The following is a 16,242-nucleotide window of genomic DNA, read 5'->3' on the forward strand; positions in this document are numbered from 1 at the left end:
AACCCACGCAGACAGGGGGAGAATGTATGAACTCCACACAGAGAGTCGCCTAAGATGGGAATCAAACACGGGGCCCTGGCGCTGTGAGGCAGCAGTGCAAACCACTGAGCCACCGTGCTGCCCACAAATAGATTTTTTAAAAATGAAATATGCCTTATTATCTTGACATGCAAAATGTGTTTGCATTAATGAGCACCATGATGATAAGATATTGACGAATGAATTCAATTGGGAATACAGGAGGAAGCTCTTTATTGAGGGAGTGGGACTTGCTACTACAGGGAGACGTTGAGGTGAATAACATTGGTATATTTAAAGTGAAGTTAGGTAAGCACATGAGGGAGAATAGAATATATGGTAACAGAGATGCAAAATAGAAGTGGGAACTCAAAAGGAGCTTCCACATAAATTTGATAATGCTTTATTTATTAATATTCTACTGGATCAGTTTGCTTTAAAAGAACAAAGGAGTCTCTTATCTTGAAAGATAACCATTATGGTTAATGTTATAAATTCACACAAATATGGTGAGCTAGGATACATAAATGCAAACACCTTCATGTCAATATGAAGTAATTAGGTGTCCATCAATGTAAAGCATAGTAGCATAATTTGGCAGTCAGATCCCAACCTGGTTTCTAAATGCATTAAAACAAAGCAATTAAACAGCTTTCTAATCAGTCGGTGTGCATTGCTTCACATTTGCACCAGTTTCAAAGTGATCCACTGAACTTACTGGGAACTTGTAAGTTTTACATGGAATTTATTCAATGTGAGGATAAAACAGACATTACTGCCTGTTAAATATTAGGTGCCAGAAGAACACAGTTCCATGCATGAAACAAAGCATGTATGTGCTGGACATCATTAAGGTGTCTTTGAGAAAGTTGGTGCGAGACCAATCTACAACATGCCAAGTTTACTTTTTGGGAAACAGACCATCAGACACCAGTTTCAGGTATACAGAAGAGCTGATGAACCGAAACCTTATTTAATTCATTAGATGTAAGATCTTCATTATAAAGTTAGCTGAGCATTCACATTTATTGTTTCATTCCAAAATTGATTTGGTGCAGACTTTCCCATGTTAGTCAAATAATGAAGCGAGTGGTAGACTGAGTCATTCCAAGAGATTTAAGATAAATTGGAAATGAATGGTGGTAGCATATGTTCTGTAAATCGGAATTGGTTTATTCAGATTTGCAATTGATGATTAAAATCATTAATTTTGCCCACTAGTCATCGCATACTTATTTACACGAGTGCTAATTTATTGGAATTTGTGACAAGCTATAAAGGGTAGTCTCATGGTCAGTTCATCTGTTTTTGTTTCTGACTATCCTGCCCCCTTTCTCTCTGTGAACTCCAATCTGCGAGCCACCCACATCATTTACCTTTGTTCTAGATCCACTAGGATTTGGGACATCCCATAGGTTCATCATTGGCAGCAGTCATAGTCTGTCTAACTTTTATTAAATTAGGTGAAAATTGAGTGTGTTTGCTGAATTGTAGATAATCTATTCCACCTCTAATTTTAATTTTATTAACTTAGAGTTTCATTCATTGTATTCTTTAAATGAATGCACAATATTATTCAATAATACCTTCATACATATGCAAAAGTAACAGAACACAGGTTCAAACTCAATTCCTGATCTTGATCAAATAGTGAAAACATTTTCACAAAAATGAGAGGAATAAAATAAAAAAGAATGAAACATTCTGACTATGGCAAAAAAAAATCTAAATTTAGCTTGGTGACAGTTCTTTTAATTCAATCACAAAATTAAGGAACTTTGGAAACACAAATAGTTCCAAATCATGTTCCAGCTTATGGAAGTACCAACCTGGCAAAGATATAATCAGCTTGGTCTCCGCATGGGCTCAGGAGTCAAGGAAAACACAAAAACACATGAGTTGTGTTCAGTATGGGTATCATTGACATCAGCTTTGAATTCAGCTGGTGGTTATACTGGTTCATCACATTAATCAATTATTTAAGATTATTCAAAGTCATCTGGTGGAATCTTCTGTGTCCGGCTGTGATAAGATGACAAGATAGGAAGAGCATTTAATTATGTGGTGTGGTGGTGTATCTAAAACCACCGCCTCCCTGCCTCCACTGGAGACCATAAGACACAGGAGCAGAAATTAGGCCATTTAGCCAATCGAGATTAGTGTGGTGCTGGAAAAGCACAGCAGGTCAGGCAGCATCCGAGGAACAGGAAAATCGACGTTTCGGGCAAAAGCCCTTCATCAGGAATGCCTCTATTCCTGATGAAGGGCTTTTGCCCGAAATGTCGATTTTCCTGCTCCTCGGATGCTGCCTGACCTGCTGTGCTTTTCCAGCACCACACTAATCTAGACTCTGGTTTCCAGCATCTGCAGTCCTTGTTTTTATCCATTTAGCCAATTGGGTCTGCTCTGCTATTCAATCATGGCTGATATGTTTCTCAACCCCATTTTCCTCCTTTTATCCCCATAACCCTTGATCCTCTTGACACTCAAGAACCTATCTATCTTAGTCTTAAATACACTCAATGACCTGGTCTCCACAGCCTTCTGTGGCAATGAATTCCATAGATTTACCACTCTCTGGCTGAAGAAGTTTCTTCTTATCTCCCTTCTAAACAGTCTTCCCCTTACTCTAAGGCTGTGCCCTCGGGTCCTGGTCTCTCCAACCAATGGAAAAGTCTTCCCAACATCCTCTCTGTCCAGGCCATTCAGTATTCTGTAGGTTTCAAACAGATCCTTCCTCATCCTTCTAAACTCCATCAAGTATGGACTCAGATTCCACAAATATTCCTCATATGTTAAGCTTTTCATTCCTGCGACCAATCTTGTGAATCTCCTCTGTACACGCTCCAGGACATCCTTCCTAAGATATGGGACCCAAAACCGCGCACAATACTCTAATTTATACAGCCTCAGAAATTTTTATATTCAAGTCCTCGCAAAATAAATGCCAACATTGTATTTGTCTTCCTAACCTGACGCAACCTGAAAATTTACCTTGAGAGAATCCTGGACTAGAACTCCCAAGTATCTTTGCATTTCAGACTTCTGAATTTTCTCCCCATTTAGAAAATAGTCCATGCCTTTATTCTTCCTATCAAAGTGCATGACCTCACACTTTCCCACGTTATACTTCATCTGCCACTTTTTTGCCGACTCTCCTAACCTGTCCAAATTCTTCTGCAACCTCCTGTCTCCACATGGCTACCTGTCTCTCTTCCTATCTTTGTATTGTCTGCAAAATTAGCCAGAATGCTCTCAGTTCCTTCATCTAGATCGTTAACATAAAGTGAAAAGTTGGGGTCCCAATACTAAGCCTTGTGGAACACCACTTGGCACCAACTGCCATCCTGAGAAAGATCCGTTTATCCACACACTGCTTTCTGCCAGACAGCCAAGCTTCTATCCATGCTAGCGTCGTGCTAACACCATAGGCATTTATCCTACTCACTAGCTTCCTGCGCGCAAGTTGTCAAAGGCCTTCTTGAAATCCAGGTAGATAACATCCATTGGCCCTCCTTGGTCTAACCTGCTCATTACTGAGAGTCATAGAGATGTACAGCACGTAAACATAGCCTTCAGTCTAACTAGTGCATGCCGACCAGATATCTCAACCTAATCTAGTCCCATTTGCCAGCATCTGGTCCATATCTGTCTGAACCCTTCCTATTCATATACCCATCCAGATGCCTTTTAAATATTGCAATTGTACCAGCCTCCACCACTTCCTCTAGTAGCTCATTCCATGCACGCACCACCCTCTGCGTGAAAACGTTGCCCCTTAGGTCCCTTTTATATCTTTCCACTCCTATTCTAAACCTATGCCCTCTAGTTCTGGACTCCCCCATCCCAGGGAAAAGACTTTGTCTATTTATCTTATCCATGTCCCTCATAATTTTATAAACCTCTATGAGGCCGCCCCTCAGCTTTCGACACTCCAGGAAAAACAGCCCAGCCTATTCAGCCTCTCCCTATAGCTCAAATCCCCAAGCCTGGCAACCTGCTCCTCGGATGCTGCCTGACCTGCTGTGCTTTTCCAGCACCACTCTAATCTAGAGTCAACATCCTTGTAACACTTTTCTGAACCTTTTCAAGTTTCACAACATCCTTCCGATAGGAAGGAGACCAGAATTGCATGCAATATTCCAAAGTGGTCAAACCAACGTCCTGTATAGACGCAACACCTATACTCAATGCTCTGACCAAAAATCAAAGCATAGCAAATGCCTTCTTCATTATCCTATTTACCTGCGACTCCACTTTCAAGGAGCTATGAACCTGCACTCCAAGGTCTCTTTGTTCAGGAACACTCCCCAGGATCGTACCATTAAGTGTATAAGTCCTTTAAGATTTGCTTTCCCAAAATGCTGCACCTAACATTTATCTAAATTAAACTCCATCTGCCACTTCTCAGCCCATTCGCCCATCTGATCAAGATCCCATTGTAATCTGAGGTAACCTTCTTCACTGTCCACTACACTTCCAATTTTGGTGTCATCTGCAAACTTATTAACTATACCTCCTGTGTTCACATCCAAATCATTTATTTAAATGATGAAAAGTAGTGGACCCAGCACTGACCCTTGTGGAACACCACTGGTTACAGGCCTCCAGTCTGAGAAAGAACATTCCACCACCACCCTCTGTCTTCTACCTTTGAGCCAGTTCTGTATCCAAATGGCTAGTTCTCCCTGTATTCCATGAGATCTAACCTTGCTAATCAGCCTCCCATGGTGAACCTGTAGAATGCCTTACTGAAGCCCATATAGATCACATCCACTGCTCCGCCCTCATCAATCCTCTTTATTACTTCCTCAAAGAATTGTAGCAAATTTGTCAGGCAATGGCTTCCCCTTGATGACATCATGCTGACTTTGACCTATTTTACAATACACTTCCAAGTATTCAGAAATCTCATCTTTCACAATGGATTCCAGGATCTTACCACGACCAAGTTTAGGCAAATCGGTCTGTAATTTTCCATCTTTTGCCTTACTCCCTTTTAAACAGGGGTGTCACGTTAGCAATTTTCCAGTTCTCTGGGACTCTACCTGATTCTAGCGTTCCCTGAAAGATCACTATTAACACTTCCACTCTCTCTTCAACTATCTCCCTGGGAACTCTGGGGTGTAGTCTATCTGGTCCAGGTTATTTATCCGTTTCCAGGCCATTTAGTTTCACTAGCACCTTCTTGGTGATGGCCACCTTACTCAGATCTGCCCCCTCACTCTCTTGACCTTTTGGGATATTACTTGTGTCTTCCACCATGAAGACTGACGCCAAGTAATTATTCAGTTCCTCAGCCATTTCCTTGTTCCCCACTACTATTATGCAAGTGTCATTTTCCAACGGCCCAATGTCCACTTTTGCCTCTCTTTTCCCCTTGATATACCTAAAGAAACTCTCGCAGTCTTCCTTTGTATTACTTGCTAGCTTACCCTCATGTTTGATCTTCTCCCTCCTTATTTTTTTTGCTGCCCTCTGTTGGTCTTTGTAAGTTTCCCAATCCTCTGGTTTCCCACTGTCCTTCGCCACATTATAGGCTTTCTGCTTTGCTTTGTAATGGACCAGGCCAGACCCCTTCAAAACATTTCAAGAAAGTAGCCCAGACCGTAACTTGGCAAGTTGTTTTAAACAAGTATATAGTGGATATTCCAGGAGGGATGCAGCTGGCCCAACCACTTAGTTTCAAACAAGACAGAATTTAACTACAAGATTACTGAATGGAACACAAACTAAAGAGAACAGAATACAGAATAACTTAACCTAATCAAAAACCCAACAGGTTATCGCAACTTAATGATGCTGTTTCAAATTCTTGCGACAATCCCCATATACATTCTTTGGCAAAAAAGGAAAAAATCAAATACAGGGTCTTACAGGAGAGAGAGAGATGGCAGAGGGATTCAGCATGGAACAGCTTCTTCCTTGGAGCTGTTTCTTGGACCAGCCGCCTCAAACTGACTGACTGCCTGCTTTTAGTGAACAGCCAGATTGCTAAAAACCAAACCAAACCAGAGAAAAGCTGAGCTGGAAGAACTGGCCATTCCCCTTTCATTGCACGAGTATTTTTATTTAACTTGAAAGCTTTTTGCCTGAGGCAGTATCTGTTAGCTATAATCAAACTGGGCCTGAAACCCTTCAAACATAGACTTATCGGAATTGCTGCTTTTATGACCTTGCTGAGAAAAAAGGCCAAGGACAACATAACCTTGTTAAAGGAGCAACATTGTCACAGCTTTTATGTTATCCCTGACTTGCCTCATCAGCCATGGTTGCCTCATCCTCCCTGTACCATGTTTCTTTTCCCTTGGGATGTATTTCTGCTGTCTGCTGAATTATTCCCAGAAACTCCTGCCATTGTTGTTCTTCTGTCTTTCCTGCTAGGCTCCTCTCCCAGTCAATTCTACCCAGCTCCTCCCTCATGCCCCTGCACTTGCTTTTATTTAGCTGTAATACCGTTACCTATGATTCTATTTTCACCCTCTCAAATTGCAGATCAATCATATTATGATCACTGCCGCCTTAGGGTTCCTTTACCTTAAGTTCACTTATCAACTCTGCCTCATTGCACAACACTAAATCTAGTATTGCTTGTCCCCTCGCAGCTCCAAAAAGCCATCTCATAGACATTCTTCAAATTCCCTTTCTTGCAATCCAATACAAACCTGATTTTCCCAGTCCACTTGCGTATTGAAATCCCCCATGATCACTGTAACTTTGCCGTTTCTACACATCTTTTCTATCTCGTGGTGTATCTTGCGCCCCAGCTCCTGAGTACGATTGGAGGCCTGTACATAACTCCATCTATGGCTTTTTGACCTTTGCAGATCCTCAATTCTATCCACACAGATTCTACACCATCTGACCCTACTTTGTTTCTTACTATTGATTTAACTTTATTTCTTGGTAACGAGGCAACCCTACCCCCTCTGCTCACCTGCCTATCTTTTCGATAGGATTTATAGACTTGAATATTCAGCTCCCAACCCTGGATTCTGGGTTCTAAGGCCCATGGTTAATCTTCCTGCCCTATCATCAGCTGAAGCCCATAAGTGGCCAATTAAGGGCAACTTAAGGCCCTTTGACAACTGCCATTGGGAATAATGCAGCAACGGGTGGGTCTACCACCATTCAGTGTTCCTTATAGCTTCCGTCTTAAAGGCAGTTTGTCACCTCAGGCAATGGTGGGTAAGGTCCTCAATCAAAGGTAATCTCTGCTTGAGGGACTGTCCATCAAGTAGGGGGTGCCTGCTGATTGCAGTCTCCCTCCATCCTTGCTTCTGACTATCCTGCTCTCTCTCTCTCTCTCTCTCTCTCTGTCAACTCCTGTCAGTAAGCCACCCACATCAGTTATCTTTGTTCTAGATCCACTGAGATCTGGGGCATGCCATAGGGTTCTCTTTGGCAGTAGTCACAGTCTCCTCACAGGTGCTGATGAGTGCAAGACCTCCTAGCTTCTTATTGGTTGGTAGCTGGGAGGGACGTCTTGTCCTGGGGACCAGGTATAGGGGAAGGCCTACCGATGGCTTCTCCACTGTCTAAACGACTTATGGCTTAGTGAGCCTTGGTATAGACAGCACAACTCTCCCACTGAATCTACAACGAGCAAGTGGGACCCTCGTGCCTCAAGAGGACTCTGCCATTGAACTTTTGCAAAGATACCTCAGACTATTGCCTCCCAACTTTGATTAGTTGATATGGAAAGTAATAGCTGTGTTACCTACAATGTAGTTGATTAATATAGAGACGATGAATATCATAGTCATTGGAAGGACATAATTGTGCTTTGGGCACAATTGACAATCTGGACACAAATTATGCTTAAAATCATGTTAGTTTGTAAAGTATAAATTTTGCACAAGATTCTGGTGAAACTGAGATATTTATCACCAAAAACAAACTCTTTCATGAGCTAATCCACTTGCACAGAATTTTGGAAGATAATTGTCCATTTTCTTGCATGACAAGATATTCATTGGTGCATTTAAGAATGACAAGCAGGTTCAGTCTTATTAATACAACAGAACAAATAAGCACTTTTAACAAGTGTCTAGCCTCCCCCGTGAATAATGTTAATTTTAAATAACTGCAAATTACTTCAATAAAACTGATCAGAAACATTCATCAGTTTCATTAGCATTGAGTGGTCAACATGTTGGTAAATTAAACATATTTTAATATTTTCCAAAATGTGCCTGTGTGTCCTTATAGCTAACAATTAAACCTGAAGTGACTTTATGAGCCTCCTCCTAGGCTCACAAAGGTCTGCTTAATAGCAGTTCATCATGGTGATTAATTCAATTTCGGGGCAGGGCCATTATCTGGTGAGGAAGGACTTCCCGCCCAATGTTTTCTTTAAAATTAGCCAAGAGTTTGCAGAAACTAGATCTTTGCTGGATTAAACTGGTGTCTGAAATTCTACAATCTTTTGTAATAATTAGGCTATGTTTGGATGTTCTGTGCTGAAGAAAACTAGCATAAACCAGGGGAAAATCCTGTCAAGATCTTGTGTAAATAGGTACATATCATTGGTTATTTGATTATTCATCTACTAATCAATAAATTCATTTAACAGCTGCAGCCTGAAATTATGCTCTGCTACCTTTCAAATAGATTCAGTTGGAAAACAAAAAAAGAAAAGGTTTTCTGTTCATTATCCTGAACAACATTGTAAATTCTTACCTAACATTACAGTCAATAAAGGCGCTTGAGGATAGAATAATGTGAAAATTTACCCAAAAGAGTGATCTAAACTAAAGCTGGCAAAATGTCTGCAACAAGATGGACAGGTAAGACCCAAAACATAACATTCAAATCTCATCAGAGGTCACAGGATAATGATTAAAAGGAAGAATACTGGCTGGGCACAAGGTTTGTTGTAGATCTCTTATAATCTCTCATATAAGCTTAAAATGGACAGATCATATCTGATATAGCAATATACTACTAGTGTTTCAAATAATGGTGAATTGTTTGCCCTAAACCAATAATTATCAATTAATGTCTCTTTAACATCACAAATTAAATATTTATTTTAATAGTATACTGTTGTCTGTTTTTAACTATCAAACACTCTAATAACTAGGTACAATGTTTACTTGAAATAAAGGGAATACCGGAAAAGGCTCAGAAATTCAGCAGCTTCTATAAAGAGAGTCAATATTTCGAAAACAGCCTTTCACCTTTATCTCCTTGATCTCGCCTAATAATCTTCAACTATTCTTCCCCTGGAGCTAAATCTTTCTCTATGATAAAGTCCAGCCCTTCTGCAAAGACAAAGTACTCATGACATAACACAAAGTATAACGTGAAAGAAGAGAAACAAAGTTTAAGATCATAATAATTGCGATCTTTATAATGAAGGTTGGACTACACTCTCATGTTGCATAGTCATCAGTTGCTTCACATATGCTTTCGCTTGCTATTTTCTACTACCTTCCTAGCATCACTCTGGTATACAGCTGTTTTCTGGCACCTTCGTTCTTCATGTGCCAGGAAATATCAAGAAGTTGGAATTATCATAATGCTAAATTCTGTCCTCATAAAGTGCATAAGTAAACAGGTGCATGCACACTCATTTTGAAAATCTCCAAATACAATTAATACCTGAAGGAATGGGCTGCCCATTTTAGTTGTTCTCTTTCACTGGCAGAGAGGATCTTCTCTCAGATCCCTCTTTTCTTTTAGCCTTTCAGTGAGATGCCATTTTCACACAAGTAATGGCGGAATCGCACAGAGTGAGACGGGAACATTTTGGATAGTAACATGTAACCATACTGCTGCTGGAATTTGCAATATTTAAAGTGTCATGAGCCTGACTGACATCAAAATCTGGCCCATTATATATTAATTCATGTTTATCTTGCCAATGGAGGCTATGCACATAGAAACAAATTTATCCCGTTGTCACATGTGACTCTATTAGACCAATCCCATTTTTAATAATGAATTCACAGGAAGGCATAATTATTAGGAAGATTTCAAAGGGACCTGAGGGGCAACTTTTTCACACAGAGGGTGCTTCTTATGTGGAATAAACAGCCAGAGGAAGTAGTAGATGCAAGTACAGTTATAGCATTTAAAAGGTATTGAACAGCTACATGAATGGAAAAGGTTTCGAGGGACATGTGCTAAATGCAGGCAAATGGGACCAGTTTAGTTGGGGAAAACCTGGTTAGCATGGGTACGTCGGACTGAAGCGTACTGTATACTCCTTGACTATAACTATGACTATGGACGCCATTGGCTAGGTCATTTACTGTCCGTCCCTAATTGTCCAGATGGGGGCAGTAAAGAGTTGGGTATATAGGCCAGACCAGATAAGAATGGTTGGTTTCTCCAGAGAGCATTAATAAACCAGATGCCTTTTTCCCGACAATCAATATCATCAAGACTAATTCCAGATTTTTTTATATATAAATGAACTACATGGATTCGAACCCACGTCCCAGAACATTGTCTTGGTCTCCAGATAAATAGTTTAGCAATAACACCACTAAGCTATTCCTCCGCCATCATATACTGATAACGTTTCCAGTTACTAATTTCAGGATAATCACTGTATTCCATCCAAATTATTCTGCAATGTTATTTCATGAACAATAATGCATCCGGGACAACCGAACCCAAGGCGAGAAGTCCACTTGCTAGTAACACCTTAAGGATGCTTCAATGGTTGTTTCTAATGATCTAGTCGTCCCGAGTTGAGGGGTGAGTGTTGCTGCCAGGAATTGTAGCTGAGATTTAGCATCTTATCACACGTGCTCACTCCCAAAGGAATATACATTCACCTAGGCAACGGGACAGCGAAAAATTGAGCAGCTGTCTGATTTGCACTTGTCCATGGGACTCAGGTGGCAATTAAAATACCCCAAATATGAACGTTGCACAATTATTAAATCAAATGGGGGTGAACATTTTTCCAAAAGAAAAAAAAAGCGACATGGCAAACATGTTTTACACAGTCGCGAAAAAACAGGCAATGAGATACATTACAAACTGTATTTCGATCATCAGACGAAAGCAGGTGAAAAGGAAAGGCGAGAGGGACACATTCGCACAGATTTTTTAAAAAGGGTCAGTCTAAAGATTGTTTAACCCGGTTACAACGCGATCAATAACGAAAATGTCAGAGATGGTAATTTTACCGTAGCATTTCAATCCCCTTTCCTACTCCACTCTGAGATACCTAGAAGCTCGCAGCTTTCATTAAAGGCCTACATCTAACACTAATAACGTGAAGGCTGCATATTTCTGGGACTATATATTAACACATTTCCACCTGTAAATCCGAGGGGGAGGGTGAAGTGTTTAAAAATAACCCGCTAATAATTACTGGAATTAATCAGTTTGTGTTATATACACAGTAATACCTATCAGTGATTGTATATTTCAGTGGGATAAAACAGGCAATTATTTCAGCATCCTCCTATTGTGGAGACCAGATCATTAAGCTGAGAGCAAGAACACGGTTCTTCAGGTACAATGACAACAGGCCGCCCCTGTGTCATCTCTCAGTTAGAGACTGACACTTGCAGCTTTGTTTTAGCTTCAATATGCTAGTATAGCGTCTCTGTGGTTAAATCACTCACCGTTGCGTTCTCAGTTATGTATTTCCATGCAGGCAAATCATTGCTCATGGTCCAGTTCGTCGGAGACAGGGTTATTTTATCCTCCTACAATACAACAAAAGAAAAAATAGCATCTTACGGTCGGATATATGGAGGGTTTTATTGCAGCTAGGCGCCTGGCAATAATGTTTCTTTTGCTATCCCTAATAATCAGCGTTAAATCTCCAATAAGGAGGTGAGCTCAACTCGACAGGAAGCAACCGAAGGTATTAATGCAGAACAGAAAAGTTCCCTCAGTTGGCAAGGGGCATTGAACGAAGCAGAAACTGGGAGAAACGCATCATTTCACAATGTACTCACTTGTTGTGTAACAGAATATGACAGCGCCTCTTTCCGGATTTATTCATACTAAATGGCAAAGGAATAGCTGGCGGGGAGAGGTTGGCGGGTCCAGTCTTCCCCTAACCCAAGGCTGCAAAGAAAAGAGGGATCTGAGAGAGAGGAAAGCGACTGCACAAGGACCAAGCGGAGGGATCGCCCATGGAACAGGAATCTCCCTCTCTCCCCAGCCCTCCCCAGATCAGCTTCCACGCAGGCACCTCCTCCCCTTGTTCAGCTTCTTTCTGCCCGGGCGACGCTGGGGCTGGCCTTACACTCTGGTAAGCGCCATTGGCTTCAAAGTTACTGCTTTTTTTTTGCTTTCAACTGGGCATGAGCTTGTCCACCTTCAGGGGTCTCGACCCTTGGCCTCCTCCCACCCACCCCCACGCAGATCTCTCTCTCTCTCTCTCTCTCTGAGCTGGGCTGAAGGGGAATGCTCGGACCGCTGCCACATGTGCCAGGTTACCAGACAGCAATTTCCTCGCGGCTGCTGCCAATCTCTCAGGGCTGCATTGTTCAGCTGGGCAGTTGCCCGGGTGGGTTACAACTGAAAGCGCCATTTATCCTCTCTTCTGTGCACAACAGCAGATGGAGCCCCCGTTCAGTCTAGCCTGATATTTCCTCCTCGATTCGTAGATATAAAAGAATTATAAATTGCACTTCCGTCCTTACAATGATGCTAAAGCAAAAGATTGGGGAAAGAACGGTCGCCATGAATATTATGCTCGCAGGTGAGTTTCGATGCTAAATACTGGAGTGCAAGAGAGAAAATAGATTTTAATATTTCAGGTATAGGTCTTTCGTCTTTTGTTTTGCTGGTGACAGACCTCATAGCATCACAGAAGGCCGGCTCTGAAACAGCAAGCTTTTTTTTTAAATGTCCATATTCGACATTTTTGCCCGTTTTATTTCAGATTTCTAACATTTGCAAATCTTTTTTTTTCCCCCGAGGGTCCACGCATATACAAAAGCCTATTTGTGCGCACTAGCATTGGGTTGGGTTTTTTGAGAATGCGTTTCATTCATTTGTGAGTCTTGGCTATATTGGCCGTGGAAATTGGAAACGGAAGAGGATTATGCTGTTTTCCCCAGCTGAACCCTTTCCATGCACCGAGTGTATTTGCCAATTTAGTGCGGGAATGAATCACTTCCATTGTGGTGACTGGTGAAACAAACACTGTCAGATTGCACACTTTAAGTGACACACTGCCACAGAAATCCACATTTCTTGCCTGTATAGGCTCAATCGTGTCATGTGACCTTATCCTAGGCTGGAACATCTATCGAGTATTCCGCACAACAGGACAGAACGCAGACAAGATTACTCCCACACCCAGACAACAGAGTTGAAGCATTTTCCTGTATATACATATCAGGTTAAGCAATCACATTTCCGATTCCATAACACAGTAATTATCAGGACTACATTCATGTCCTCAGGTAAGATAGAATCCATAGAATCTCCACAGTGTGGTAGCAGGCCATTTGGCCCATCAGATCCACACTGACCCTCTGGAAAGCATCCTAACCAGACCTACCCTATCCCTATAACACTGCATTTCCCATTGCTAGCCTGCATAACCCTGGACACCACAGCCAATCCTAGCCTGCACACCTTTGGACTGTGGGAGGAAAGCAGAGCACCCGGAGGAAACTCACACAGACACAGGGAGAATGTGCAAGCTCCACGCAGACAGTTGCCAGAGACAGAAATCCACATTTCTTGGTTAGAACAGAGGCTGAAGCTCTGGCACTCTGAGGTGGCAGTGCTGACCACTGAGCCATTGTGTCACTCTTACCCACCAGCTCCTTCGTTCTTGTTTTTGCAAATAAAAATTATAAATGAGGATATTTGCAGATATAGACTCCATTAATAATTTTAGGTTTTTGTTAGGTTTTCTCCATAGTTACCTTCAATAGAAGCATGAAGACTTTTTGAATATTAGATCTCATCATTTGAAAGACAAAGTAATCAAAGAGTTTGAAATTCATCCTCTTTATGATTAGATTAGGTCCCCTACAGTGTGGAAACAGGCTCTTCGGCCTAACTAGTCCACACCGAACCTCTGAAGAGTAACTCACCCAGTCCCATTTACCCCTGACTAACACACCTAACACCATGGGCAACTTGGCATGGCCAATTCACCTGACCTGCACATGTTTGGATTGTGGAAGGAAACCGGAGCACCCAGAGGAAACCCACACAGACACAAGGAGAATGTGCAAACTCCACACAGACACTCACCCGAGGCTGGAATCAAACCTGGGTCCCTGGTGCTTTGAGGTAGCAGTGCTAACCACTGAGCCATCGTGCCACCATTATGTTGCCCATTTTCCATTTTGTAGGAATCATGAACACTTGGAAAGATGACTATTGAGAAATAGTCTATTAGCCACTTGCTTTTTTAACAAGTCTGGTTTTAGTTAAATAGTTACCTCAATTAGTTCAAACAAAAGCAAGTAGTACTGGAGAAACTAGGTCTGGCAGCATCTGTGAAGAGAAGACAGTTAATGTATTCATCAATCCCTGATGAAAGACTTTTGCCCGAAACATTAATTCTCCTGCTCCTCGGATGCTGCCTGACTGCTGTGCTTTTCTAGCACCACACTCTCAACTCTAATCTCCAGCATCTGCAACATATCCAGTCCAGTCACCCATCTTCAAACCTGTTGAGTTTCTCCAGCAATATCTGTTTTTGTTTGTTTCAGACCTCAGGCATCTACTGTTCTTGGTTTTACCTGTATTTTCCTTTCCATTTTCCATTGGCATTGTTGCTTGAATATATAAAATATTGGATTTGAAACTGGGCAAATGAGAAGTCTTTTAGTTTAGAAACTCCCATGTTACTAGTGGAGGCCAAAAATATTTAGGCCTTACATAAACAACGAAGCAAACATTAAAAGAAAAAAAAAATGCTTTGTAGCAGAGACAGAATTTGAAGGTTGAAAGTTATCCTCTTGTTTAATTCATCTATCCATCCCTCAATGTTTTTGTGCACATCGTTCTACAGAGAAGAGACAAACGTTTTCAGTCTATAGAAATTTCTTCCTTAAAAGATGATAGAAGCTGAGTCTTTAAATATTTTTAAAAGAGAGGTGAATAAATAATTAAGGGAGTGATAGTTATCAGAGGTAGCTGGGAATGTGGATTTGAGCTTACAATCAGAACAAAGAACAAAGAAAATTTACAGCCTTCGGCCTTCCAAGCCTGAGCCGATCCAAATCCACTGTCTAAACCTATCACCCAATTCCTAAGCATCTGTATCCTTCTGCTCCCATCTACTCATGTGTCTGTCCAGACGCATGTTAAATGAATCTACCATGCCTGTCTCTACTGCCTCTGCTGGCAATATATTCCAGGCACCTACCACCCTCTATGTAAAGTACTTCCTGCGTGTATCCCCCTTAGACTTTTCACCTCTCACCTTGAACACATGACCTCGTTATTGAATCCTTCATCCTGGAAAAAAGCTTATCTCTATCCACCCTGTCTATACCTTTCATGATTTTGTAGACCTCAATGAGGTCCCCCTCAACCTCCTTTTTTTCTAATGAAAACAATCCTAACCTACTCAACCTCTCTGAATAGCTAGCACCTTCCATACCAGGTAACATCCTCGTAAACCTTCTCTGCACCCTCTCCAAAGCGTCCACATCCGTTTGGTAATGTGTCATCCAGACTGTACACAGTATTCTAAATTCAGCCGAACCAAACCTTTAAAATGACCTGCCAGCTCTTATACTCAATACCCTGTCCAATGACAGCAAGCACATCATATGCCTTCTTGACCACTCTATCCACCTGTACAGCCCCTTCAGAGTACAATGGACCTGGACTCCCAGATCTCTCTGCTCATCAACATTTCCCAAGGCTCTTCCATTTACAGGAGAAAGTGAGGACTGCAGATGCTTGAGATCAGAGCTGAAAATGTGTTGCTGGGAAAGCGCAGCAGGTCAGGCAGCATCCAAGGAACAGGAGAATCGACGTTTCGGGCATAAGCCCTTCTTCAGGAATGAGGAGAGTGTGCCCAGCAGGCGAAGATAAAAGGTAGCGAGGAGGGACTTGGGGGAGGGGCATTGGAAATGCAATAGGTGGAAGGAGGTCAAGGTGAGGGTGATAGGCCGGAGTGGGATGGGGGCGGAGAGGTCAGGAAGAAGATTGCAGGTTAGGAAGGCGGTGCTGAGTTCAAGGAATTTGACTGAGATCTATCGCACTTCCAACGCCTCTCCCCCAAGTCCCTCCTCTCTACCTTTTATCTTAGCCTGCTGGACA

General features: G+C 41.8%; 1 protein-coding gene and 1 long non-coding RNA gene across 5 annotated transcripts in view; one reads left to right on the top strand and one right to left on the bottom strand.

The window, feature by feature from the left end:
* cbarpb (CACN subunit beta associated regulatory protein b) overlaps positions 1 to 16,242 on the bottom strand; it is a 202,512-nt gene that overhangs the window by 158,613 nt on the left and 27,657 nt on the right. For 3 of the 4 annotated variants that reach the window (XM_043721246.1, XM_043721244.1, XM_043721245.1), the window contains one exon: positions 11,610 to 11,693. In XM_043721246.1, coding sequence (XP_043577181.1) covers positions 11,610 to 11,693 — 84 coding nt within the window. Of the gene's footprint in view, positions 1 to 11,609; positions 11,694 to 11,948; positions 12,351 to 16,242 lie in introns of those variants that run through there. The other variant, XM_043721247.1, reaches the window with a different exon arrangement.
* The window catches only part of LOC122565359, a 24,374-nt gene continuing 20,632 nt past the window's right edge, over positions 12,501 to 16,242 (top strand). Inside the window, exon 1 of the long non-coding RNA XR_006316143.1 lies at positions 12,501 to 12,700. This is a non-coding gene — a long non-coding RNA (uncharacterized LOC122565359). The remainder of the gene's footprint in view (positions 12,701 to 16,242) is intronic.

Source organism: Chiloscyllium plagiosum, chromosome 31 (assembly GCF_004010195.1).
Source record: "Chiloscyllium plagiosum isolate BGI_BamShark_2017 chromosome 31, ASM401019v2, whole genome shotgun sequence".
Taxonomy (NCBI): domain Eukaryota; kingdom Metazoa; phylum Chordata; class Chondrichthyes; order Orectolobiformes; family Hemiscylliidae; genus Chiloscyllium; species Chiloscyllium plagiosum.